This window comes from Falco punctatus, assembly GCF_963210335.1.
Source record: "Falco punctatus genome assembly, chromosome: Z".
Classification (NCBI taxonomy): Eukaryota; Metazoa; Chordata; class Aves; order Falconiformes; family Falconidae; genus Falco; species Falco punctatus.
The window spans coordinates 211410-237913 of NC_137586.1; the positions used below are offsets into that span (position 1 = coordinate 211410).

The following is a 26504-nucleotide window of genomic DNA, read 5'->3' on the forward strand; positions in this document are numbered from 1 at the left end:
CTGCTGCGGCCCCGCGGCCCGGCCGCGGCTGCTCCGGCCGGCGGCCTCAGGCGAGCATGGCTAAGGTCCGCGCTGCCTCGGCCGCCCGCGGAGCGGCCTGGCTAAGAGATGGTGGAACATAATGGCAGGGAGGCTCTGCCGGGACTGAGGAGAAGGTGGGGGTGGGGGTGCCTCGGCTTGCACAGATGGGGGAGACGCTCCCGTGTGATTCCGTGTGAAACGGTTCCCTGGAGTGTTCCGGGGGCGGGGAGGGCTGCCGCTGCCGCCGAGAGCTCCGCGGGCAAGGGCAGGGGCCGGGGCCGGGACCGGGCAGGTCGCGGCCTCCCGCAGCCCGGGGCGGGGGAGGTGGTGCCCCGCTCAGCCGGCTGCGCTCGCCGAGCCCAGGCGGCCGGGGGATCTCGCCCCGAACGGGAACGCGCCGGGTCGGTTCCGATCCCTCCGCAGGGTCCTCGCCGCGGCCCTGCGGGTAGAGACGGGGCAGGTGCCCGGGAAAGCCCTGCCCGGGTGCCCTGCGCCTTGGGGCCCGCCGCAGCCGCCGCGCCCTCCTCGGCCGCCTGCTCTTCGTCAGCAGCGGCAGCAGGCAGCGCTCGTTGCCGGCTCGGGGGCTCTACTTGGTTCGGCAGGGCGGCCGTGCTGCACGGCCTCTGTGCGGGCTGCGAGCTCTGGGCGCTCACGCTATGGCGGGCACAGGTGTGTCGGTCTGGCCTCCAGACGGACCGTGGCAGGCCGACACCTTCCCCGCCATGTGCTTCAGGGGTGCGAGTCATAGTGTAGCACTAAAAAGAAAATAAATATCACTGCCGAGGACTTTGTCCGCTGCTGCTGCTCTTGTACCTCACCAGGAATGATGAACATGGCATGACCACGGTTTCCTGGGGGTACTTAGGCAGTTTGGGCTGTTGCCTCTTGTGAGAACCTACATTTGGTAACAGACTTCTGTGTGCTGCAAAGCAACCTGGTATTAATGCTATTGTCACAAATTTTAATACAAAATTTCTTCCCTTTCTGCTGTGAGACAGCATATTTGACAGGTGTGTGGCAAAATACCTAGAATTCAGAGTTTTGGATGTGAATTGCTTTATTGGCTCACATCAGTGGCTTTGAATATGTAACACCTACCTCAAGTTTATGCTATTAGCTTGGTTTTTTACAGACCGTGTAGACAATAACTACATACTATGGTTGAAATAATGATGTTTTATTAACATTGCTTAGAAGCCTGTTGGTGAGGCGGCAGAGGCCTACTGCATTGCAGTTAACACGGTCCCCCATGGGTGTGTGCCCTGCTAGCGGCTGCGTGTGCAGGTATGGGCTGGGCAGGCCTGCACCCTGGCTCCCCGTGGCCCAGCTCCCCGCATCCCGTCTCCCTGTGCCCCACCTCCCTCCATCCCAGCTCCCCGCATCCCAGCTCCCCGCATCGCAGCTCCCCACATCCCGGCTCCCCGCATCCTGGCTCCCCGTGCCCTGGATGCTCACACGTCAGCTCCCTGCACCCCAGCTCCCTGCGCCCCAGTGTCCCGGCCTGCACTGGGGATCAGGCCCATGTGCTTCCAGTTAACCAGAAGAGCGGCAAACTGCTCTGCTGCCTACTGTGGCAATTGTCAAGTCTGACAAGTTTATGGAATTTGAATGTAATAAATTGATTTGGTAATTTATATATAAACAAATGGATTTGTGGTCTGCACCAATTTTAATGTTTAAGAAGGGCCATGAAATTTAGCTCACACAAGTCTAGGGCTCATCCTGCAAGTGACTTGTAGAATCAGGCTATAATATTTGTAACACCCTATTTCTTCCCAATTAACTAGTAAACTAATTTGACTTAAAAAGTGAAAACTACAGTCTGTTTTCTTACATTGCATTTCTGTGGTTGGCTTGCACAATCGTATAAAGAAGATGGCAGCTGCTACTACTACTTCGGTATTAATATCTGAAATGTTAATTGATTTCACAGTTTATACGTGGCATAAAGGTCCTTGTGCATGCTGCCTTTCAGGCAGATTTACTTGTTTGCCTTCCAGCCAGGTGCCCCTGACATCTCCATGGCAGAAAAAGTCTGTCACCCTAAGTATTTGACTTTCAAAAACTAAAATGAAGAGAATTTTAAGTATCATTTACAAGTGGGGCCAGGCTGATAGCTTTTCTCCAATGGCTTTTTAGTTCAAACACAAAATGACAGGCAATTGCAATGCAAGTGTCCCTACAATGTCCCTTTTGCTTTGTGAGGGTTTGGTAATTTTTTTAGCAGGTTGACCTTACGTCTTAGATCTCAGAATTTAGTCCTTAAGTGATTTCAAGAGCGTTTCAAGACTCTGCAGGTAAAGCTGTTTCAGTTAGCTGCTGGGGAGGCAACAGGTGGTTTTATGTTACTCCAGCATTTCCAGAGGTCAAAGATGATTTTGCAGGTGGATTGACACCATAAAAAATAAGGTGAATTTAGATTCAGTTTTTCTATGTCAGACTAAATGATGCCCTTTATGTCAACTCCCAGTTTTGTTTGTTGGTTTTTTAACTTAATAACAGAACATTTTCTTCCTGGCTAGTGGAACATCCTTAGCTTAAGCAAGAAGGGTAAGATACAGATTTCGTATTTCCAATCCTAAGTTTCTCTTTCAGACTAATAGCTTTACAACTTTTGGCAAAACCTTAATACTGTCTATTGTATCAGTTGCTTTTCCAGGTTTTCACCTTAAAATTTCCTGTTTCATATTATCCACAGGACCAGAGCAGAAGCCTGCATTTCTTGTTTCAGAATACTTGTATTTTCCTTTTTATCACTGTTTAGAATGCAATGGTACTTTTCTTTAATGCTACGTTTACATTCAGTATTAAAAAAAGACAGCTTACAACTAAACTTCCCCTTTTCAGATGCTTCTATTACTATTCTCTAAATATTTTCTTGGGGAAAAAAGAAAAATCAATTTCCTTTCCTGGTTATTAAAATAAGCCTCATATTATATTTTGGACTAAAAGCTCTAGGATCGCTTTTAGAAAGATGAGATTTATTAAAAGAAAGGGATCTCTTATGATATAAGATTAAGGACTTTGCTAAGGAGAAACTAAACCGGACTCAAAATACATCTTAACTACCATTGAGGTCAAGTAAAAATTAAAATCTAGATTTTGAATGAAAAATGTCTCTCGTTCTAGTAGACAGACAAATATATAATAGATGCACACAAACTTGCATCAACATCTGTAGGCTCTAAATTACACGTTTCTTCTATTCAGATAGCTTCTGGCCCAATAGCATGTTAAAACCTACGTTTGTCATGCGACATGTTTATCGAAGCACTGTAGCATTGTGGCACCTGGCCATCTGGTAGACTCTGGAGTTCTGATTTATAGCCAAGGCTTGACCCACAGGCGGATGGGTGAGTTAAAATTCACCTAATTCTTGCTCTGGATGCCTGGATCTAATCTGCAATTTGCCACACCATCCCCAGCTAGCTTTGGGGGGCTGCATTAAACCCCATCTTGTGCCTGTGCTGCAGCACTGCTTGGAAGTGGCACTGGTCTGCATCTGGGCTGAAGGGCACTCGTGCAGCAGTAGAGGCTGAGACCTCCCTGTTACTCGGTGGCTGGGTTATTCCCAGGATATGGGGGGTTCAGGTTTGCTCCTTTGCAATCACCAAACCTTCATTTCCTACCTCCTGTGATACACACGGCTGGAAGGATATTCTGGTAGATGGTGTTTTGCTTCTGCCCTTGTCATCCTGCATCAAAGAGAGGAAGGAGGGGGAGAGCCCAGACCCTGCCAGTAGCAGTGTGAGCTGGTCCCTCCTGCTGAGCAGCGCTTGAGGTCTGTGGTGTCACCAACAAGTGACCCCTGTGCTACACGGAAAGGTTTGCTGCTCCCTGGAGGCGGAGCCTGGGCGGTCACCCAAAAGTAAACAGACTGAGGATGGATGACTTGGTTTTTAGCTTTCATCTTTTAAAACTGAAAAAATTAAAATGTGTACCAATTCTGCCAGACTTTTGAAGCACTGCTTGGCAATTCTTGTCCAGAATATTCTGCAGAAGCAAGGCAGTTTGCATTTTCCACTGGGATTAGCTCAGGAAAAGAGCATGGACTTGTCAGTGATAGCAAAACTACAGAGAAAGAAAACACGTGCAGACATATTCTAACTCCTAAGCCTTGAAGTGTAAGCTATGGTCTGATGAGAGAGGTCTTACTATTTAATAAATATGATTTACAAGTTGGTTTTAAATCTGGTGGGTAGTGAAATGGCTTTTACTCTACTCATTAGAGGTTAATGAAGAATGTACTTGCATAAATGTATGAATAGCTGCTTAATTTAGGAAGCAAGAGGACGTTTAATCTGAAAATTCTCCAACTCCATGTGGATAATTTTGTGGCAATGCCAATATTGCAACATAAAAATTAGAGCTGTTTTTCCATTGGAGAAGATTAATCCCTGGATCCATTATTGGTCTTTTCTAGGGTCTGCTTACACTGTGAAAACTGCCAAGCATGACTGTTCAGGATTTCCTCCTAGTTATTGAGAAGCTGTCAGCTAGTTTTGGACCAGCAGCCACTGGCCACCATAGACTTGGAGTGGACGGTCACAGAGGTAAGCAAAGAGAGGGGCATGGCATGGGGAGAGTCCCTCCCGCTGCTCCAGTCTGTGGGGGATGCTTCCCTCCTTCGGTGGGTATCTCTTTCAACGGTCCCTGTTGCTGCCTTTGCAGGCTGGGTGTACACTCAGCAGCTAGCAACCAGTTTTATATCACTGTTGCTCTGGATACAGGCACTTACCAACCAAAATAACCAGCACCTTGCTCAGAACAAAGCCAGTTTTTACACACAGTTTAAATTCAGTGCAGGCCACAACAAACTATAGTTAAAACCTGCACGGGGCAAGTGTAACCCATAAATATTTCTATATATATGCCCATGTAGAGCATACACATTTGAAAATGGTGCTGAACTAGATTTATGGTTGGAAAGTGATAAATCTGTTGAAACCCATTCCCAACTACAGATTTTTTCATCAGTGTTGAGCTGTCTTCCATGGCCTTTTCTCCCTGTTAGAGCTGGCTTTGAAGATTGTCTTTCAGAGAAACGAGACAAAGAAGAGGAAAAGATGAGTGCCTAAGAAGCAGACAAAACCCAGGATAAACAGATATAGTCTCAGGGCAGGGAGAATGCAAGAATACAATGTTAGGGCACGCTCCGTGGGGCAGACAACATTCAGGTCACAACTGCTGTGTAATCTGTGCTTGTGCCTCCAGCAGACACTGCCCACAGCTACGGAACATCTCCCTAACAGGCAATTTCCCCTACATGTAAAATATGTGTTGGACAAAGGCTGATGGCTACACAGAAGTTGGTAACTCTTGTTACCCATCTGCAGAAGAGAATCTCTAACTACATGGTGAATATTTGCAGTGCCCAAGTAGCATGAAGAGTGAGACCCTGTAGTAACTCTCAGGATGTTAAATGCTGGAAAAAACAGAAAACGGTAATGTCTTGAACAGCAAGAGACTCAGATTTTTAATCATCTGTAGAAGAGATGCTGAGTTCTGATACAACGCAAAGCCAGGAGGATTTGACAGGGCTTAACAATTCTTTTTTTCTGGCTGTTGACAAGCCAGAGCAAGTTAACCATTATCCAAAGAAATCATGGTTAGTTAGCAAGGATCGTGGGCTTAAAATGGTACCTTAAGGGTGGGCAATACAGTCAATACCCCAGCTTTTCCACATACACTGAGTGGTATTAGCATAATGCTGTGCTGCAGAGGTCACAGCTCCTCTGAACAGCATCTCTGAAAATGGCAGCAGCACAGAGCTTCACACTGTGGTGCTGGGGCAGTTTGGCCTCTTCCTGCCTCAGCTGGGACAGCCACAGCCCTTGGTCTCCAGGCCTCAGCACAGGCAGCAGCCGCAGTGGCCAGGCAGCACTGTGCCAGCAGCTCTGTCCCCGCCACAGGCAGCCGCAGCTGCTAGGGTGGGCAGTGGGGTGCCCTGCCTCAGCTGCAGGCACAGGGCAGCCCTCCCTGTGTGTTTGCTGTAGCCAAAGGCACTCTGCTGTGGAAAGGCTTTGTGGCTGCCCTTCGTGTTGTGTCTCAACAGCCTTTTGGGCCCCAAGCACCAGCTGGAAAGATGAGCAGAGGTGGCTGCAATGCCATAACCCATGCTGGCACTAAGGACCCTGCCTGGGAGAGCCCCTGCGATGGGGACAGCCCCCACCCTGGGGCTTGCCTGGAGCCCGTGGGAGTGGCCCCCAGCTTGCTGTACCACCACTATCTCATGGCTGATTTTCTGAGCACATCCCCTCTGATGTGCTGTGTGTAGGCAGGGGCTGCAATCACCTTGCTCAGGCCAGCTGGCCAGGCTATTCTAGCAGGTGTCCCCCACCTCGGCCCAAGCTGCTGTGCCCTACTGGGGGCCCTTCCCAGCCAGCTGCAGGCACAGCATTGCCGCAGCGTCCAGGGGATGCGTGCAGCGAGAGCCGCGAGCAGGACAAGGCCTAACGTGGCTGCGGCCCTGCGTGCTGGAGGGCCGCCTCCACAGCTGGTGGGAAGAACCTGGCCGCCCCTCCAGGGACCCATGCCTTCTCTGTGGTGAGGCATGCTGGGATGAGGCCTTGTGGGGTGTGAGTGGGTGCGACTGAGCAGGAGAGGTGTTCTTCAGAGCCTGTGCATGCCCTGGAGCAGCGCTAGGTTCAGCCATGCCTGCATTGCCAGCCCCAGCAGCAGCACCCGCCCAAATAAGGGCAGGGCACGGTGGCCACCCCACTCCTCCCAGGGCATCCTGCGGGCACTATGCTCACTTCTATGGCAGGAATGGTCTTTTGCCCAAATAAGGGCAAAGAGAAGAACCTGAGCATCTGTAAAACGCTGAGTCCTCACAGAGGAAGGGCAGAAAATAAAGGCGAGGTGTTCCTCATTGAAGAGGTACCCAACACAGGACACCCAGATCTCCAGATCCAGGCAGTGCCCCCCCAGCAGCCCTGGTGCCTTCACGGTGTGACTTTCTACGCAGCGCTCTGGCTTCTCATCTGCTGCTGAGGTTTGGTGCAGCCCCTGGTTACGTCAGTACTGGACACAGACTTCTGGCCAGAGTGATCTGGTGATGGTCAGGCCTTCTGTTTTCACAAACAGCTGATGCAGCCTGCTTTTGGATCTTACTCAGACTAGAAGAGCAGTTTTCCTGCCACAGGGAGAGCACATGCACCTTGGGCACTCTGACACCTACACATGCACTATAGAGTGAGGTCCCAAGCATATTATCAGTAAGAAAAAATGGTTTTGCTCAAAATATGCACATATACAAACTGTCTCTTCTCCAGGCTGAACAATGCTAACTCCCTCAGCCTGTCTTCATTGGACATGTGCTTCAGCCCTCAGATCATCTGTGGCCTCCTCTGGACCCGTATCTTTCATGTGCTGGGGATCCCAGAGCTGGACATGGTGCTCCAGGGGCGGGAGGGGGCATCTCACCAGAGCAGAGCAGGAGAATCACCTCCTTGGATCTGCTGGCCACACTACTAGTAACGCAGCCCCAGACACAGTTAACTATCTGGGCTGCAAGTGCACAGTGCCAGCTCACACAGTCTTGTTTTGTTCCACACTAAGATACCCTCAAAGGAAATTGCTTATAGCACCTACACTAGCCAGAGCCCCACTGAACAGTTGTCTGGTGGCTGGTCAGTATTGTGAATGTACCACACCATGTATGCCAGCAAAACAAGTAGTTAAGGGTAAAACACTCTGGTGGAAGGTGTGTGAGCGTGCAGGCAGGAGCTGTGTGAGGAACCGCACACACCTGATAAACGAGTTCCTCAGCAGGACAGAATGCAGAAAGCCAGACCAGAACCTGGGTTTTCCCAGCCTCACAAACTCAATCCTCTGCCTGTGTCACCAGCAAGTTACACAACAGGACCACATGCATATTGCAAAATGTAAGGCTAATGGATTTTCCCATGAGCACTACAGTCTCTTCCGCTTACTAACACCTTCCAAATGCTGGGCCAGAAACCCCTCAGTCAGCTTCCTCCTCATGCATTAGCCACCTGCGTGATTAACATCCAGTACAACAAAGCTCATCAGCCTAGGACACATAGAAAAAATGTCTGTTTTGTTCCCGTAACGTGCCATATGTATGGGTTTTTTTCCTTCCTTCTCCTGATATTTATTCAAGTATATGAGGATTATTTCTGAATTATTCTTTGTACAATATCTGATTAGGCTGTGGCTGTGCTGGCTCCCACTGCTTAGTGAATGAGCTGTTAGCCTTTTGCAGATGGTGCTATCAACAGCTATTTGAATGCTATGTGTTCACCTGCATTTATGCAGCACTGTGAGCAAAAGGATGGAGCTGAACGTAAACACAGGGCTGGAAGATGATTTTTTTACTGTAATATCCATTAAGTGCCATGTCATGTACAATGCTCCCTGGCTCACTCACTGTTAAGAGTCCATGGGATGGCCTCACTAGGCACTCCCTAATAGGAGCTATAGGTGGCATTTCCACAGGGCACCTTCTGACAGTGGATGCACCTTCCCTCAAGGCTGGAATCCTACAAACTGGACAGGGAGAGAAAGTATTTTTGCAATGCTTAAATTTTTAAGACAGTATCTAACACAATTTTCTCAGAATAGAAAATCTTTGTGTAGTTTGAGTATATATCCTACTAAACTACTGATTACCTCACTTCAAGCAATGAAGTATATAAAAAGAAATTGCTAGCATTGCTAGTTGTGATCATTTATGTATCTTTCTACACCAATATGTCCTGCAAGGTTTGGTCACTTCTTCCATTTCAGAGCCATGGCTCAGCTGCATGGGCAGAGGCAGATGTTGTCTGTGTGCTCCAGATAGTTCTTTCTCCTAAAGTTAGAAACTAAGAAGTGAAAGAAGACACCGTACTAGATAATCCAAGCTAGTGGACTGAGAAAGGTGTAACTGGCACAGGTGCACCCTTGCTTTGGGAAGGTCTTTGGCAGATGTTGGAAGACTTTATCTATTGAACTGGGAATGCTGCATAGCTCACGGAGCCAATGAGCTTGAGAAATTCAACCCAGAATACAAAGCATGCTCATACATGCCTGCTTGGCGGGGCTCCTGCTGGTGCCCTTAGGACCAGCCAGGAAGCCTGGCACCGAAACAGCTGGGGACCGGGCACCCAGAGGTGATGCCCTGCAACAAGCAGCCACCCGCTGTCACTGGTAGCAAGGCATACCTGCACCTCTGTAGGAAAGTTCAACCAGGCATTTGGTACTGGCAGGAGCAGTGCTTTTACTTCTGTCTTTCCACAGCCCACCCTGTAAAATGGAATAAGCACATAATAAAATAGGGATAAAGGGGAATCCAAAACATCCAGAGCTGGACTCTGAGCAAGACATCAGAAGAACTAAGTTGAAGACCGTAGCAGCCAATTAAGAAACCTTTGCAGCTGGAAAAAGCTCAGTTAGGTGCAGTGTTGTTTCCAGCAGCAGCGATTTTTCTGCTCCTTTTCCTCTGTTTACCTCGGGAAACGCTGTCCTCACAGAGCAGGACATCATCAGCAGCTCAGCCTGTCTGTGGTTGCTGATTTTGAGCTGCCCGTGATGTTCTTCCAACAATCGAAGCAAAAATAAAAATAAAGGTGGCTTGCTGATTCACAGCCAGCACAGCTTGGGAGTCTTTCAAGCAATCTCAGACTTTTCGGTGCTGGTACTTGGTATCTCCTGCTGGAGGAGGGACATTGGATTCATTGCCACCAAAAGCTACAGGAGATGAGTCAGGATTATACAATTCCATTTAGCTTGTGTAACAACACTACTTTCTGTGTTGAAAACTTCCTTTGCTGCTGCCACAAAAATACCTGCTGAACAAAACCCTAAATGCATCGATTAGCAAACTGTCACCCAAAGTGTGCAACCGTTTTTGGGTATTTGTGTGGTCTGGGCTGCAAGGGAGTGTGGGAGCAGTGGGGAAGGGGCCAGCTGGAGGGGGCTGGCATTGAGGAAAGCAAACAAACTCAAGCGTCAGAAAAGCTTGTTGGCAGAGAAGTGTATCAGGTTGATGAAAAGCCTTCCAGGAATGGCAATAGACACCCAGACCCTGTGATGAGTCAAACCAAAAAATAACTTTGATCACAGCTTTTCATAAGACATGAGAAATGCATGTATAGTTTTGCATTTGAGTATTAATCTGTATATATTGATGTAAACCCTTGGATTAAATCCAGAATATTTAAAATATTGGCAAGCTCATATTTATGTTAAACAGTTAATAATAATAACAACAAATAATCCCCAAACCCCTTAACAAGCAAGCTTTGCTCTTATATACGTAATTTTCCCTAGTGATCATTTTAGGAAAATACGATTTTACAAATGGCTAGGAGACATCTAAATTCCTCAAAATGCTATACTGACTGTCAAGAGGTCCACTTAGTTCACTGCCTGCAGCTTGGCTCGAGGGGGGAAAACGATTCCTTCCTAGAAAAGACAGGTGATATAATCACCATTTCCATTTTTTTTAGACTGCAAATATTGCTGCCTCTGTGGTGATTCTTCCACTGAACACCATTTAATAACAACTGAGCTGGTTTCTGTACTAACAGCTGCCTGGGAAATAAATCAAGAACGAGCATAAGCCGCAGAGTTTCAGCAATATCTGCTTCTGTCCCAAGAATTACTGACAGCAGGAGGGTGCAGCAAAAAAACTTAGTCTCTCTACACAGTTGCCACTTACGTCAATGGTGAACTCACCACTGAAAATAATTAACTTTTCAGTAATGTGTAAATGACTACTGTAAATAATTTTTACATTTAAAAAAAAAGTAAGGTGTCAATGTTTACTGGGCTTTGGCATTACCCACATATGCACACTCTGTTCTTGATAACTTTGTGTGTATTAGCATGGCAAAAGGGAACAAAATTGTTCTGCACTGGAACCACCTGCTCCCTGCCTGGTGAGCATGCTACTGCCCTACAAAAGCCTTAAAAATACCCAACAATCTAAACCACTAAAAATGCTTTAGAACACATCTGGGGTAGGGAAACGCTTCTGCTCACACAAGGCATCACCTTGTGGCATGCCCCACTGCTAATCTGAAGTACCTGGTGCTGGAAACACCCCTCTGCGGTTTGACAAATGAAGGCAGGAGATGCAGGAGGATCAAGTGCTACAGAAGAGGGAGGGGAGGAACCAGGGCAGCATCCAGACCAGGCACAGACCCAGCTGCAAGGGTTTCAAAATTCAGTGTATTTGAGCCGAACACAGAGCAGCCTGTGCTCACGGCTGTATAAACCTTCCTCGAGACAGATTAGCAATCTCTGCTGGCTTTCCCCTCTTTTGTACAAAAGGGCAGGCGGTGAGGCTCTTTTGGTTTGTTTCATGTGAAAGAAACAGATACAGGATAGTTATCTCGTGGGAAGGGGTCCCCTAGTGACAGAGAATTATTCCCCTAGGATGCAAGGTGGGCTGGCAGCATACCCCCCAGCTCCAGCTGCTCTGGCCTGGTCACCTCCCCATAAAATCAGCGTTTTTTCTCATGCAACGTGATGGCTAACCATTATCCACAGGAAAGACAACCATTGCTGTCACTGGTGACAATACTTGCGTCTGACTGCACCTGCTGCAGCCTTGATTAGATTGTTTAATGGCAGGCTGCTCAGGGAGATTACAAGCACGTTGTGGGCACTGGCTCCTCCAGCATCTGCACACATTGTCTACAGGGGCTAATCCACCATTTCAGACCTGGGGTATCTTGCTTCTTTGTCCCTTCACCTCTCAAAAACCTCTGCCTCAGAAATTATGCTCCCATGCAGCTGCTGCTCCCTCACCGATGCCTGCCTACACCAGGGGCTCAGCATCTGTGGCTTCGTTCCAGCCTGGACCTCACCATGCTGCCACGCCACTCCTCTGCATCACCTCCATCACATGCCCACCAGCATGTCCCAATGTGACCCAGCGGTGGGCTGGGGATGCAGTTGCCCTTGGGGCAGTAACACTGAGGAAACTCTTCAGGTTTTGGCTGCACAGAAAGACCTTTTCACAAGATTTTAGTGGAACTGAAGTTCTCTGCAGAAGAACGTTGACACCTGGTGGCTGCTCCAGCCAACTACTCAGGTGGCGGCCTGCAGCCCTGCCGAGGGCTTCCAGGCTGCCAAAGGAACGTTAACAGGGAACTGAACAATTAAACAATTAGAGAAACAAGTACAGCTTTACTTGCATTAACTATGTGCTATCCTGTACGTATCTGTGCGACAGAAGGGGTGTATGTGTACACACTTGGAGGACCACCAGAACCAGAGTTTCTGTTAATGAGCCTTGACGGACTTGTCCCCAGCCTCAACAGGCACAATGTGTTCAACAAACATGCACGCACTAAAAGCAGCCCTGTAGGCAAGGGTAGGTGGAGAAGCAGAGCAAGAGCTTCCCAGGGTCCCATCACCTGGGTGAGCCCTGCACCTCCGTGTGCAGTTACACATGCACAAGAGAGTTACATACGCAACAGACCTTTGCTTGCTTCCTCCCAGATCTGGCCTACAGGGTCCAAGGGAAGAGAAGGTTTCACTGCAACATCCCAGGTGTCAGGGAGAGGCACAGAGTGGCACCAGACTGTAGCAACCTCTCCACAGCATCGCAGCAGAACCTGCGGCAGAGGATGGAGCTTCCTCTGGCATGGCCTTTGCCTTGGGTCCTGCTCTTGCAGCTGGTGGCACATTGCAATCACTGTGAGCCTGGTGAATACTTTGAAGGAAGTATAAAGCCAAAAAAACCACCCCTTGTTGAAATCATAGTGAAAATTAAATAGCTGAATAAAAAGTTTGATATGAAAGCACACAGTATGAGATAGTCTACTGAATTCCCACCTTAAAGGTTCAACAGGCATCCAGTGTTTACACTCACAGTAAAGCAAGGTTTAAAAAAACCAAATATCAGGAGGCAGTTGTAGAAGTAGCTGTTGGGGTGCAGCAGGGTCAGGGCTGGCCACACTGGGGGCTCAGGCCAGAGGGGATGTGTGGGGGACCCCAGCATGGGCACTGCCCTCATCCACAGGCACAATCCCACCTCTGACCCTGGCAGGCAGAGCCAGGGCTGGCAGCAGGGTCTACTTCAGAGCCCCTTACAATTTCAGGAGAGAAAATAACCTCACAGCCTTATTTTTATCATTCTGTCCATTAAAGATGGGTAAAAATTATTCAGTAAGTGAGCTGTGGACTTGTGATAATAACAGAATGGTAAACAGCAAAACCTGATCTGAACCCTGTTTAGTCTGTCATTCCCATGAGCTAGGCTCAAAAGCCACCACACAATCTCTGCAGGCAGAGAAACTGTGACCCAATTCTGAAAGCCTTTCCCCACCCTCCCTTCTGTGGGAACAAAACAATTTTACAAGCCCAACGTGTGAGAAATGGCTTGGCTTCAGATAAGGCAAAAATTTACATTTTGTACTGCGTGCACGCAAATAATAATCTAGGTAGCAAAGTCAACTGCTGAGCACCATCTCTCTACTCACTATGGTTTTTTTATTACTTCTACTTAGAGCTGTCCAAAAATGTCTGTCTTACAGAATTAAAACCAACTCCAGTTTTTGATACATCAAAATTCTAATTATACTTTTGTACCTTATATGCACACCATAGTTTGAACATCTTCAGATCTGGCAGGCAGATGGAGTTTAACAGGAACTATTACATCAACAGATGCTACTACCTAGTTATCTTTGCTCAGCCTGGGAATAAATTGAGGAGTAAGACAAGAAAACATGTTTTCTTACAGAGCCACCATCTGCTAATTTGAGAAGCTGCTGTCACTGATGACTCAGTATCACTTGTATATGTGGAAATATTACTAATATCATTCTCAAGGCAGCTATTATTATATGTTAAGTTTATTAGAACTATTGACTAGCACCAAGATGATAGCAGTAAGAAAATATTGCAACTAATGAGTCTAAAAGGAAAATAAATAGAATTAGTTGAGAAAGGGCAATTATTTCTCTTGGGAACCTTTAGATAGCAAACCTGGTTTTCATTCTTCTTTTTTATCGTATTCTGTTCAGATAGGGAAATGTTTGTTGCTTGACACCAGACAGAGCTTTTCCACTTGTGGAAACTTAGTTTCACACAAACACAAGTTTTGTTTATCAGAGTTTATAAAGAAAAGAACTGCCAGCAGCAGAGACAAAGAGTCACAATTATTTGTTTTATAAAACAAGCTAATGGGAGACCATGAGGTATAAAGGTGTCCCAGCATGCATGGGGCACCAGGGGCCTGCTCAGCACATGCCTCATCTCATCGGGATTACAGAAGGTAAAAATAAGCTGATGGGAAGATGACAACTGAGCAAAGGGTAAAAACTCCTCATTCTTCACCGCCGCTAAAAAAGTAAAAATGACCCTGTACACCAGGAGGGCTTGCATGACTTGAATTCTATCACACATACACATATAACCAAACCACAAGCCAATCCTGATTTTGCCCCGGCAGACAGACAACGAATTAGCCTTAGCTAATTATTATTTATTTATTAATTAGCACCGCTTTTCCTTCCCACTGCCCAGTGCACTGCACCTCTGCACACCAAGTACCTGCACTACTCTTCCCATCTCACTGGCTGGATTTGGTCTTGTTTCCTTGCACCAGGGAAGTACCAGAAGACTTGATGTTTTACAACCAAAAGCAAAGATACATTTGTGTCCCAAGCAGTTACTACCCTACCACCCACAAAGAACCAGGTACGCTCAAACAGCGTGCCTGCACACCCTTAAATTTTCCTAAAGATCATGAATATTTTCTTACGTATGAAAGTCAGATGCACCCCTTAGACCCCCTCAGGAGCTGTCAGAGCAGTCTCTCTTGTCAAGCTGTGTCAGCTGGCATGAGGAGACAGCCACATCCTCTGTTCTTCAGATTTTGCCAGCTCTGCAGTTTCTCTCAAGTAGCTTCACCTGACATGAGCACCTGCTGCCCTGACCTCTTTCATTCGTCACAAAAGGGATCTCCTGTATTTCGGGTGGCATGCCTACAAGCAGAATTTGACCTAGCATTTCTTTTTCACTTCTGTTTTCACCTTTCCCTTCACGTCTCACTCTATCCTCTCAGTCTTGCACCCTTCAGCCTACTCCCCACAACACATTCTCACCCTGAACCCGCAGTAGGGTCAGCAAGTCCCGCCTGGCTGGGAACCATGCCCTACAGAGAACAGGCAGGTTTGGGGAGGGGCTGAGCTCCCTTGCAGCCTGCTATCGGCAACAGGTGCCAAAAAATATGAATTTAGCATCACAGCTGGTGAAGGGAGGCCCCTTACAGGTCTGTAGCAGCTGTATACTTCTGTTCACCCACTAGAGAGCATGTGGCTGCACAAAACCCACACAGCAACGAATTCAGTCTCATAAAAGATCATATTTTTCCAGAGACATGCAACACTGTGTATTCTATGAAAAGAAAGGGACTGTTACAAACCCACACACCAAAAGCACCTCTTGTTTTAGTGGCTACACAATTCCCTAGGACATCTGGTCCCGTCTCAAGTGGATGCGGGTACCCTGACTCCCACGCCTGAAATTTTGCACCAGGATCTTGCTGATATTCTTAGAGACAGTGACAGAACACGGACCTCTGCGCAATGACACTTAAAACAGCAAAGATGGAAAGAAATTTCTTGCGTTTGATGTACAAGCATGTTATCAGAATAATTTCACAATTGGCTCTATGAGGCAATTTTATTATGTGACTGTTTCAGGGATCAAAATCTGCAGGAGTAATTTTGCAACACAGTGAAATGGAGTGATATTTTAAGTTAACATGTAGCAGCATTTATTTTATATACCATTTAGGGCATCTGTATCTCTTGGCATTTATTTTGTAGGCACATTTAAATGCCATGTACTCTTAAGAATGATGGGCTATTAAACTATACATTCACAGACACAGTATAAAACAAGTCTTTTTGAAAGCTTATTTAAAAGAAGTGTATCAGGAAAAAGGAAAAACGTTCCGGTTAATTTTTCTGCAAACTGGTTGCAGTGGTATTAATTGCCTCACACTGGCCACTTTTCACTGTTTCTGGTCTCTGATGCCCAGGGTTGAGGGAGTGAGGGCAGAGGCTTTTTGCTGCTGTTACTTCAGCCTGGCTGCTGGAATGCTGCTTGTGGGCTCTGTGCTGAAGACATCAGTCGATTAGGATTAACAGTCACTTCAAATGACTAAAAGCAACATGAATGGGCAATGCAGAAGTGAGAAACTCTCCAAAAAGACAACATTTGCTGGCCTCAGCCATGCAAGCTGTAGAAAAGAGCAGAGCTGTGGACCAGTGCAGACCAGGGTCCAAGAGCTTTCTTTTGTGAAGTGCTGCAGCTTCAAAACTTGCTATGATGGGAACAAAAGCAGCTTTGTACTTTAAATCTCCAGAGAGGACATGCAAGATACAGAACACAGTGTCATTACTTAATATAGCAGTAAGCAAGCTAAATGCTCATTCAAGACCCTTCTACAGCCTAGGTATCCTGGACACAGCTAAATCCAGCACGTGAACTCTTGGGTGAGTACAACCTCAGTGGGCAGCTCCTTAGGCCCTAGCTGCCCAAGCCTCCTTGCAGGCAGCAAGGTCTCAGAGAACTGGACTCAGACTTCTTTGTTCAACCTGAACTATTCTCTCCCTTTACAGATATTTGCTTTTGGGTTTAAGATAATGACAATTTTTCATCACAAGCAGTATGTTTTTTGGCAGAACACAGATGTAGGCAGAAATGTCTGTTTGATAGAAAAGCTTCTTGCTAAATGTTTTTTTTTACTAGCTCTTGTCTTCATCATAAATAACTTCATAAATAGCAAAGTAACTGGTGTCAACCTCAGTAATACAGTCTGAATCTGACCAATTTATTGGTGCTGCTTCAGAGAGTGTTTTAGTAGTAGTAACTTTCTCCCATGAGAACTGAAATAAAAACTGCTACATACTAAGTAGAATGTGCACTCTAGAAATATCTTTTTGCATCCCAGAGAATGAATGACCTCACAAACACTTGTAAAGTTGAGTGGAAGCCAAACCCCCAAGAAATTCCACATAGAATCATCAGTCCAAAGCTAGAGGCCAAATTTGGAGGACCATCAGTGAATGAAAAATTACAGATCCACAAAAATTTCAGAGTTTAATTTATTGTAGATTATTTGGTGCTGAAGATGTGAGCTGAATGTGGCCAAATCAAAAGCAATGGACATCTGTTTATCTATTATCTTTATATAAAGTAGCACTACATCTGAGAAAGGATGCTAGAGAATAAGGTGCAGATGAATTGTGACCTCTTCCATCCATCCATGATCCGAAGTTTAGTGAATAGAAGTACTTTAGTCAAGTGTTTCTTTTATGCAGGAAGACTGTAAGCCAAAAAAACTTCTTCAGCTAAAGCCTATGCAGACAAGTCTTGTGGAAAAAGGAGTGTTCTAAGTGCCATTTATTGTGAAATTAAATGGCAGAGTTTAAAACACCAGACAGACTAGGGTATTTTGTAACTATTCACTAACTGCAGAAAACTGTCTCCAGCTCAGCCTTAGAAGAAGTGGTTGCACTGCCAAATATTCATGCATCCACCACAAACAGAAGATGACATACAAACTCTCAAGCAGGAATTTGAATGTAGTCCCCGTAACGTGAGCCCAGTGTGCTAGACTCAAGCATTACGGCTGGAGAAAGAACGTCAAAAAGAACTTGGAAACTCAGTGGATAAACAGATCACCTAAAAGTATCCTGGGGCTTCTCAAATGGAACAGTGCTGGTGCTTGCTAAATCAATGAATGCTTAGGCAGCAGAAACAAACTTAGGTGCACAGATGTGAATTCTGTAAATTAAAAAAACAGACCATGATGGAAAGGACGATGAGAGTTCGGTGGTTGTTCGCAGTACACTTCTAATACTCTACATCTCATCTCACATTTTCTATGCTTCCATTCAGGGAAAATATAGTACTGTCAAGGCCCATTTAAAACAGTGAAAATCATACATGTATGTGCACATAAACTTCATACTTTTAAAGAAGCATGGTATGCAGTAACTAAGAGTTATAATGCAAAAATATTTCCATAATTTTAAATTTAACTTATTAACAATCTACAGAGTTCCTCTGAAAGCATCCTTAGAATTTATGGCTTTAGTTGGTACTAGGAGATTTATTTTATCACTTTGGCTCACCAAGTAAGAGTTCATGACTTAATTAGCTCTGTGCACTCAAGTGAGTATTTATTTCACTTATGTCCCTCTGTTAATCATGCAATTCTGCCAGCATTTTTCTCCTGCTGTGTTTAACAAAATCTGGCTCCCAGCAAGCAGGCAAGCTCTAGCACTTGCAATTTTTGTGCCTCCAAAGTCAGCATTTCTAGTGGGAAAGTGTTAAGTACCTGTTTCTCCATCACTCTGAAGGCTGCCCTAGGAAAAGCCCAGGAGGGGCACAGGAAATGGGCTGTGCCTCGCTGATCTCAGGCTAAGGTTAGAGCAGTTTCCAGAGGAATTGCAGCCTGCACAGGTCTGAGCTCATCCCCAGTTTTATGCCAGCTGAGTGTTGCCATTGCTTCTGAAGGGTTACAGCAACACAGGTTTTTTCTCTTTCTATACTTCATAAAGTACAAAGTATTTTAATGTGGGTTTCACTGACATTTATAAACTACCTCTGTTGGGTTTACAGTCGTCTCATCTGACCCCACAAGAAAAAGAAACACTCCTCAAAAAAGAAAAGCCAAACAAAATATATCGTGCACAGCTAGCAAATGGTTTGCTCCCATATATTTCATCAGGGGAAAGTGTGTTTTAACATGACGGGGCTGCCCTATTATAACCAGGATCATGCCAGTGAAGATAGTATGACAGAAATTAGCAGGGAGTCTCCCACTGTAATGTGTAACAAGCCCCATCTCTGATTTATGTGCTGCAAAACCCACTCCACCTTTAACCAGCAAATAATTTCTATGATTACAGCATAGTGTGCAAACGGCTGCAGTTCTCTACCTGCCAGGACAGGTAAGTGGCTTGGCATGAAACAGCTATTTTCTGATTAAAATGAACCCATTATTTCCAGTAAAAGCAGAGCTGATAATCTAATAGGTGTTCCAAATAAAATATTTTCTTTGCAGCTACAACATTGAAACGAGAGTCTGCAGCAGCCTTCTGCGTATCACTAAGGCAGGCATAAAGCAAAACCTACAGATCTCTGAGAATCTGCAAATCACTGTTTTATAGCTACTCTGTACTTCCTTGAAAGACTGTAATGCTTCTTACAAGAAAAAAAAATATCAAATTTCGTACATTCTGACCACCTCAAAGCAGTTCTTAGGAATTTCTGTACCAATCCTCACTTGGTCCTGTGAGGCAAGTATCATGGGTACTACTGGCATTCAACAGAAGGGAAAAGAAAGGAGAAAAGCTGGCAGACATAAAGAAGACAAGATGTGAATAGAGAAGAATCCTGGGACCACTTTAAATACCTACAGCACTGAAAACCACCACATTCAGAGAGAAATTAATCTGAGCAGATTCAGCTCTGCAGAGGGTAGACAGGCTTCTCTAGGTCTCTAGGCTGCCTGATGGTAATCAATAGGAGAGGCACCTGCTCCCACAGGGTAACTTGTGCTGTCCTAGCATGCACACCCAAAGTACACCCTTTTACAGGATATCATAAAGTAGAGCTGCCTCACTCTAGAGAGGTGAAATAAATCCTAACTGCCACGTAAAGACATAAGAACGCCCAGGAAACATTTGAGAGCTGTCTGATCTTACGTGTAGTGCAGTCATTTGCATAACAGGTTTAAAACTTTTCATACTAATTTCAATTGACTTTGAAAAATGGAAGCAGGGTGCTATCAAATGACTGATTCTGTCTAAAGAACGGATGGGGATGTCCTAGTCACGTCCTCTGGCATCCGCTGCAGATGCAGGTGTGGAGGCTGGCCACTGTGGTAACACTCACCCACATGGATCCTGGTCCCATGCTAACAGTGTATGGCAACAAGGATGAAAGGCAGCATTTTTTCTTATTAGCTCTTAAAATAAGCCTGGTATGGCTAAATTGCAGCAGTAGTACCTTAGAAATTAAGTAACTGTTTAATTTCAAACAACACAGGTGTTTTTACTCCATTTCTAGACTATTGCAATTACTAAACTAAAAGGATGACCAAACTTTCAAACCCAAATTCCTAACCCTTCCTCCCACACCTGATACCCTAAACCTATCTCCAAGTCATGGCAAACACCATAGATCTCAAAATACCACACTCCACAAAGCACGGAGATCTTACTACGGCCGAATTAAAATTCTGTGCAAGGAAGGAGTAATACAGAAATGCATTATACTTACAGGAGTCAGGAAAATATATCAAGGTGAACGTAGCCCTGAAGCTTAACGTATGTGAGAGCTGCCAAAGTTATTAATTAGTTGCCAGAATGAGGGAAAGTAGTTGATGCATTAAGAAAAACAGTAACTAGAATGACAGTAAAGCCAGCCTTGCAATCTTAGTGAAGAGTTAACACAGTGCAGATGGTCTTCTGTAGTCAAAGAGACGGTTTAAGGACTCTCAAGATAAAAGGGGGTTTTACTGAGGAGGTAGCTTGCAGAGCTTTATATAGATACAGAAAGTAAATTCAACCCTACCATTTCTCCGGAGGGTATTTCTCTGATGCAGTATGAACAGTGCTTTGACTGGATTGCAAGAGGAGATTGCTTGAGCAAGTCAAAAGGTGGCACTATTCAAATACCTCCTGCTGTTCAATCAGTTGCATTTTGAGAGAAATAGCCATGTCTCACGCTGGGCAAGGAAAACTTGAAAAACTTCATTAAGTCAACGCACTATGTGAACCAGACTGAGGATAAACCTTTACCCATGGTATCTGGCTATTGTCTTTCCACAATCTCAATTTTAGGTATGACGTTCACTGGTTTCTGTGACCTCTGGTGTTAAATAGTGCAATTCAGCTGATCATCTCTACTGCAAGGAGGATTCAAAACTCAGCTGTGCCAAAAATCAGGTCAGAGAATTACATGGCTTAATACTTCTAACTAGGGTAAACTTTAGGTCCAAGCCGATATTCTAGCTGTTTGATGCCTTCATGATGTAACAACTGTTCTGACATTCCCACAGCATGACAAGTGGTTAACAGCACACTAGGACAGAGTTATGCAGGACTGTAAAATCCTTCCTACCAAACCTACCAACAGCACCATGATTTTAGAGTGCTATTCCAGAAACACCTCAAGAGAGAAATCTTCTGCCTTACAGAACTTGTACAAAGTGGAGAAGACAGAGAACAAAGTGGAGTGGCAGAGAAAGATACAGGACTATACAAACGTCTTACTGCTTATAATGTTATAGATCTCCTTTGGTGGTTTGCCACAACACAGAAATACACAAAAGGATGCTTACCAAAAGCCAGTGGCAGTTGCTGCTATGGTAACTCCCAGCACTGTCTTCTATAGATCACAGAAAGGCATGGCCAGCATAGTTAGCAAGGCCAAGGACGCAAAATTCAAAATGCCAAACCAAAAGACCAAAAGAATTTCAAGCCATTAATTTTGGAGACCTCTTTTGTTATAAACCTCTCATGCTCCTCTATTCCTATCACTTGCTAGAAATGGGATCACTCTCAGAAATCTAACATTGCATTAACAATATCTTCTTGCATTTAAATTACCCCACCTTAATGCAGTGTGGGGAGGGAAAATGGAAGAGTATTGGTCTTTTGGAAGCACAAGAACTCTTCCTTTGCCAGAGACGCCTAAGGTTATTTGGATTACCTCAAAACCTTTCTTCCAAGCCTATTCAACATCCAAAACCAACTAACAAAACCCTAAACTATACAAAAACCTACAGCTGTGGATAAAGCAGACAGCAAAGTAACCTAGCCTAGCAGATATTTCAAGCAAAAAATAAGTATTATCCCCAAACAATTGCACCTCAGGAAAAAAACAAACCCAAGGCTTTGGTTCAAAAAGAGCATCACAAGCCAAAGAAAGCTTTAACAAATGCCTAGGTTTATTCATGTATTTTAATTCCACTGATTTCACTGGGATTTAAATGTTGGTTTAATTTATGCATGCTGATCTTGTAAGGTGCTTTACTGCATATGGGCCAAAAGAAATGGATGCTTCTTGCAGCTTGCCCTTAAGAACCAGAATATTTCCGCTTAACATCAATGATTAAAACAGTTAAAGAGGTTCCTGAAGGCAGCAATGCAATATGAAAGTACCTTTCCATCACCATTCCCTTTTTAAGGAGAGCTCAGAACAATATTCCTCCACATATCCTACTGCCACAGGTAGTTTTGTCAGACGTTCTGAATAAGTCCTTCTCCAATTTCTACCGTTCTTATGATGTTCTCTTTATCATGTTCGTATACAGTTACATTTCAAGCATCTTAGGTATAGATCCACAAAGTTTAATCAGTTCCTACCTAGGCTGACAAAGACTACCATCCAACAACACACTAGACTTCAGAATTAATCAATGTACGTTAGAGCTCTCTAGTACCACTAAATCCACTAAGCACTGACCAGCTATTCTGCTATACTTGCACCAGCTGACCGCTAACAGCTAATTTAAAATTACGTTGGGAGACAGCTACTCACACATCAGCACTGCTGCTCCTGGAAGCCCTTCCTGTGCCATGAAGGAGTGCACCTACAAATAGACAAGCAAATACAGTTAGCAAGTTCCCCTACCTTTCTCTGGACATCTTTTAAGGTTTAATAAAACAATGGGATTCTTTCTCTAACCACATTTCCCAAGGAAACTGACAAAATATTACTGAAACTTGTTTTGAGTATCTTTGTGAGACAATGGAGAAGGATCACTTAGGTTTAGCTAGCAGCAAAGTGAAACTTGTGGGGAAAAAAAAGTAAATAAAAATCTTTGAAGTGCATAGTTAGAAAGCTGTATAGGCCCAGCGTGCAGATATGTTTAACTTGAGCTGAAGCTTATGCTTCAGATTTCCCCTTCTTTTTTGTTAAGAAAATCATTCTACTATATATATTGTTTTAATAAAGTTGTGGGCTTTTTAAAACTGGAAGGAGTAGGAGAGTATAGCAACTACGTATGCACAGCTATATTGCTTTGTGGACAATTTATTACACAGTAAGAAAAAGAATAAGCTTTTATACAAGTCAGGAAACTGCAACAAAGTATTAGCTAAATGTTACAGTACTAGACCATGTCTCAAGCTATAATTTTTGATTTACAAGTCAAATGCACAGGATAGTTAATGCACAGGTAGATCTCATTCACCAATATTTCACTATTCCATACTCTCCAGAAGAAAGGAGAAAATCAGAAACTCAAGCTCATTTCCAGATTACTTTGAGCATGGCTGTCAAGTCTGGAAATAACTACATTAATACTCATGTACATATATCCATCTTTCAGCACAGATGTATGTGAAGATCAACAGATCTAGTTAATGATGTGTTAACATTCCCATCTGAAATCTGTTATGACCACATACAGCACCTCCTTCTGTGTCCAGTCAACATGCTGTAAGACTACCAGATCCCACCAGAAGGCAGCACTCTCAGCTGAAGTTTTAAACTGGTCCATCCGCCACATCAATGAGATTCAGTTATTTTATTTTTATTTTTTGCTACCTGCTTCATGAAAAGATTATGATAATTTTGCTAAAATAAAAATGTTTTTAATGATGGGGATCTTAAAACAATACTGCTTATCAATATTACCAGGGCAGGAGAGGCTACTACCCATATCTGAAAACTCCCTTGGATTTTCATTACCTCACACCCCAGTATTTTCATGCTTTCAAAGTATCAAGACATTTAAAGACCTAACAAAACATCAGTGTTCTCACACTTATCTGCAGATATGCATAGGCAAGTCACAGATTCTTCAGCATTTTTAACCAAAATCAAACATTAAAAAAGACCCCTGATGTGTCTTTTTTGAGCAAACTATTCAACCTGAATATGCAAAACAGTTTGGTGAACAAAACTGCCCTTTCCCAAACACAAGATCAATACATTGTACATCATGTAAAAAGCTTGGCAGTTAGCCCAAGCTAGGTCTATCTATTCCCTTTGTTCAATGAAGCAATAAAGCACCATATGAAAGTAGCTGTTTGCCTTTCAGTAGAGGATCAGCTGTCTTCTGAAGGTGCCTATGCCTCTAACTCCAACAGCAAGATTCTGGGGTTCAGAGGCTAAAGGACCTAGAAGACCAGCTTACTTCTGGCATCTAGTCTGTGGAGAGGTGAACACCACTTTTGAGCTCCAGAGCAAACACACACATGTAGGGCTATATAAGAAGTGTCAGTTTGTGACATGAGGCAAACATCCCTCACCTTTGGCACACTGCATTTAAAGTTGCTTTATCTTTTATAAGTTTGTGTGTGCTGGAAGCTTTACTTTGGATTTTCACAGTTTTATGGTAGACTTCTGGCACTTCTATTTGCATGAATATTAATTAATTTGGCCTGAAAAACAACTCAGTAGGGGGTTTTTGTTTCTTAAAATCACCTCAGAAAAGCAGTGTCTGGTGCCCAGGAAAAACCATTCTACATTTCAGCCTGAAGAATCCTCAAATTTTTACTCATCTTGCTCATTCATTTTTAGCCTTCAGCATGCCTTACTGCATGACTAACTATACAACACTTTGCTTGCTATGAACAGGCATTTTTTCTTCACACATCCATTTAGTGTTCTTCCAGAACATAAAAAACTACCTTTCTGGAAATCAGATCAGTAAAAATCTTATGTGTGTTACATAGGAGAAAGATTATCATAGTAAGAACAATCCACCACAGTATGAATCTCTGAATTGCTCCCTCTTGACGATTTGTAGTTCTCTTAAAAAAACAAAACAAACCCCCCCAAAAACCGATAACATTAGTTTACTAGCTCAGTTCACGTTTTGTTTTCCTTGCACAGCTCTCCATCCATCTGTCAGTTGCTGCCAGACACTGAACATCTGACCATGAGAGAGAATGCAGTCAAAGCTGATAATTAGCTACATCCAAGGGACCGGAATATCAGTGACTGATCCCAATGCATACATGAGGAGGGAAATAAAGTGAAGCTTGAAGAAGCACTGGAATATTAAACCATGGCGTCTTCACTTCTGTAAAAGCTCCCTCTCTGCTCAGTTAATTTACATTATGTGTCATCTTATGTACTCAATAGGAGGCTGTTACAATATATATATAAACACATAAAACCTTATTTTAATGTAGTATGTAAAAAGAAATCCCTGGATATTGAACAACTGAAACTGAAAGATGGAAAAGAGAAAGGTATGGGGCTAATGGATTTTTTTAAATCATGTTAAATCATAGAGAACGTGGAAATTCATCTTCTTGCTTAATTCTGTCACCATTTTTTCCTCTGAAGCTATGCATGTTTATCTTGGTCTTGTATAGGATGAGCAATTTCTCTCTGAAAACAGAAGATGTATGAAAAATGCATTTACAGGAAATCTTGTAACTCCCATAGGTACTAGAGAAGTAGCTGGGAAGATCCAAGGCTTTACTATCTCAAGAGAAGCTCTGACACTACAGCCAGGCTTTCATGCATTCACGCCCTAATGGAGATAGGCAGCTTCCTCCCAGAAATGCATGACTGCTTCTGTGTGTTGGCTACTTGACTGCCAGAGAGTGAAACAGAAAATTCTGATCAGAGTTCAGGTTTTTCCCGTATCAAACATCAAATGGTAGGAGGAAAAAACGAACCAATCATGCCTTTTTTGTTCCTAAATCTGTCACTCCAGTTCTGTCTCTTTGGATCTGAAAATTTTCATCACAACCTCATTTCCAGTACCACCTCTAGACTCTTCAATCCCTTTGTCCTGAAGCCCCCAGACTCCAGAGGATGGATAAGCAGTGTGGAGGGTCTGCTACTCAAGGATGATACTCTGGTCCATTCTGAACAAATCACAGCTATGGCTGTTTAGAGAATCTGAGGTTGTCAGACAGAAGGAATTCCAGTTCAACAGTATCATCAGTGGTCTCTACTGGTACATTGCTCTTTTCCACAGGGCTTGAGTAATTCTGTACTTCATGTCTTGAAGCCAATATCCTTGAACTCCTATTGCAAGAACATGCTTCTGGTTGTCTGATGCTGTCTGAGCAAGTATGGTTAGGATGGTAAATGCCTGGACAGGAAGTTGTTTGGTGATGACTAGGGATGTAGTATTTAGTTGTCAATGGACTTGAGTCTACATGAAAAGAATCATTAGCCATGCAGCAAGTCTGGAAATAGTTATTATTTTTGAATCCATTATGAAGTCCTAATTTAGCAATAAGGGGCTTCCCAACATTAACTTCCTTTCTTTCATCCACTGTATCTTCTATTCCTGGATACTCATAGTGCAAGCAAACAGTAAAGATCAAGTGTTCCTGCAAAAGAGAAAAGGGGGACAGGGGGTGGGTGGAGAAAAGTTACACTTCCTCCCCAGATAAACAATATAGGAAACACTTAAAGAGGCACAGTCTACTGGAAAAAGACACTAATCTTTTTTAGGAGCTAAAGACATATATTAGGGAAGACTTGTTTACTGAGGGCATCTCTTGCTTAATACCTGC

The 26504-nt window shown here is 44.2% G+C and overlaps 2 protein-coding genes and 1 long non-coding RNA gene across 11 annotated transcripts in view; 1 reads left to right on the top strand and 2 right to left on the bottom strand.

The window, feature by feature from the left end:
* ZNF532 (zinc finger protein 532) overlaps positions 1-22599 on the bottom strand; it is a 73753-nt gene extending 51154 nt beyond the window's left edge. Inside the window, exon 1 of one of the 2 annotated variants that reach the window (XM_080371477.1) lies at positions 22552-22599. In XM_080371477.1, the coding sequence (XP_080227603.1) occupies positions 22552-22591 (40 nt within the window). In that variant the 5' untranslated portion in view covers positions 22592-22599. Of the gene's footprint in view, positions 141-22551 lie in introns of those variants that run through there. The other variant, XM_080371481.1, reaches the window with a different exon arrangement.
* Positions 19-24412, top strand: LOC308056318. Its single transcript, XR_013924777.1, has 3 exons — positions 19-155; positions 4445-4574; positions 8773-24412. It is a non-coding gene; the product is annotated as an uncharacterized lncRNA (long non-coding RNA).
* MALT1 (MALT1 paracaspase) overlaps positions 21936-26504 on the bottom strand; it is a 41490-nt gene continuing 36921 nt past the window's right edge. For all 8 annotated transcript variants that reach the window (XM_080371493.1, XM_080371492.1, XM_080371494.1 and 5 more), the window contains one exon: positions 21936-26318. In XM_080371493.1, the coding sequence (XP_080227619.1) occupies positions 25860-26318 (459 nt within the window). In that variant the 3' untranslated portion in view covers positions 21936-25859. The remainder of the gene's footprint in view (positions 26319-26504) is intronic.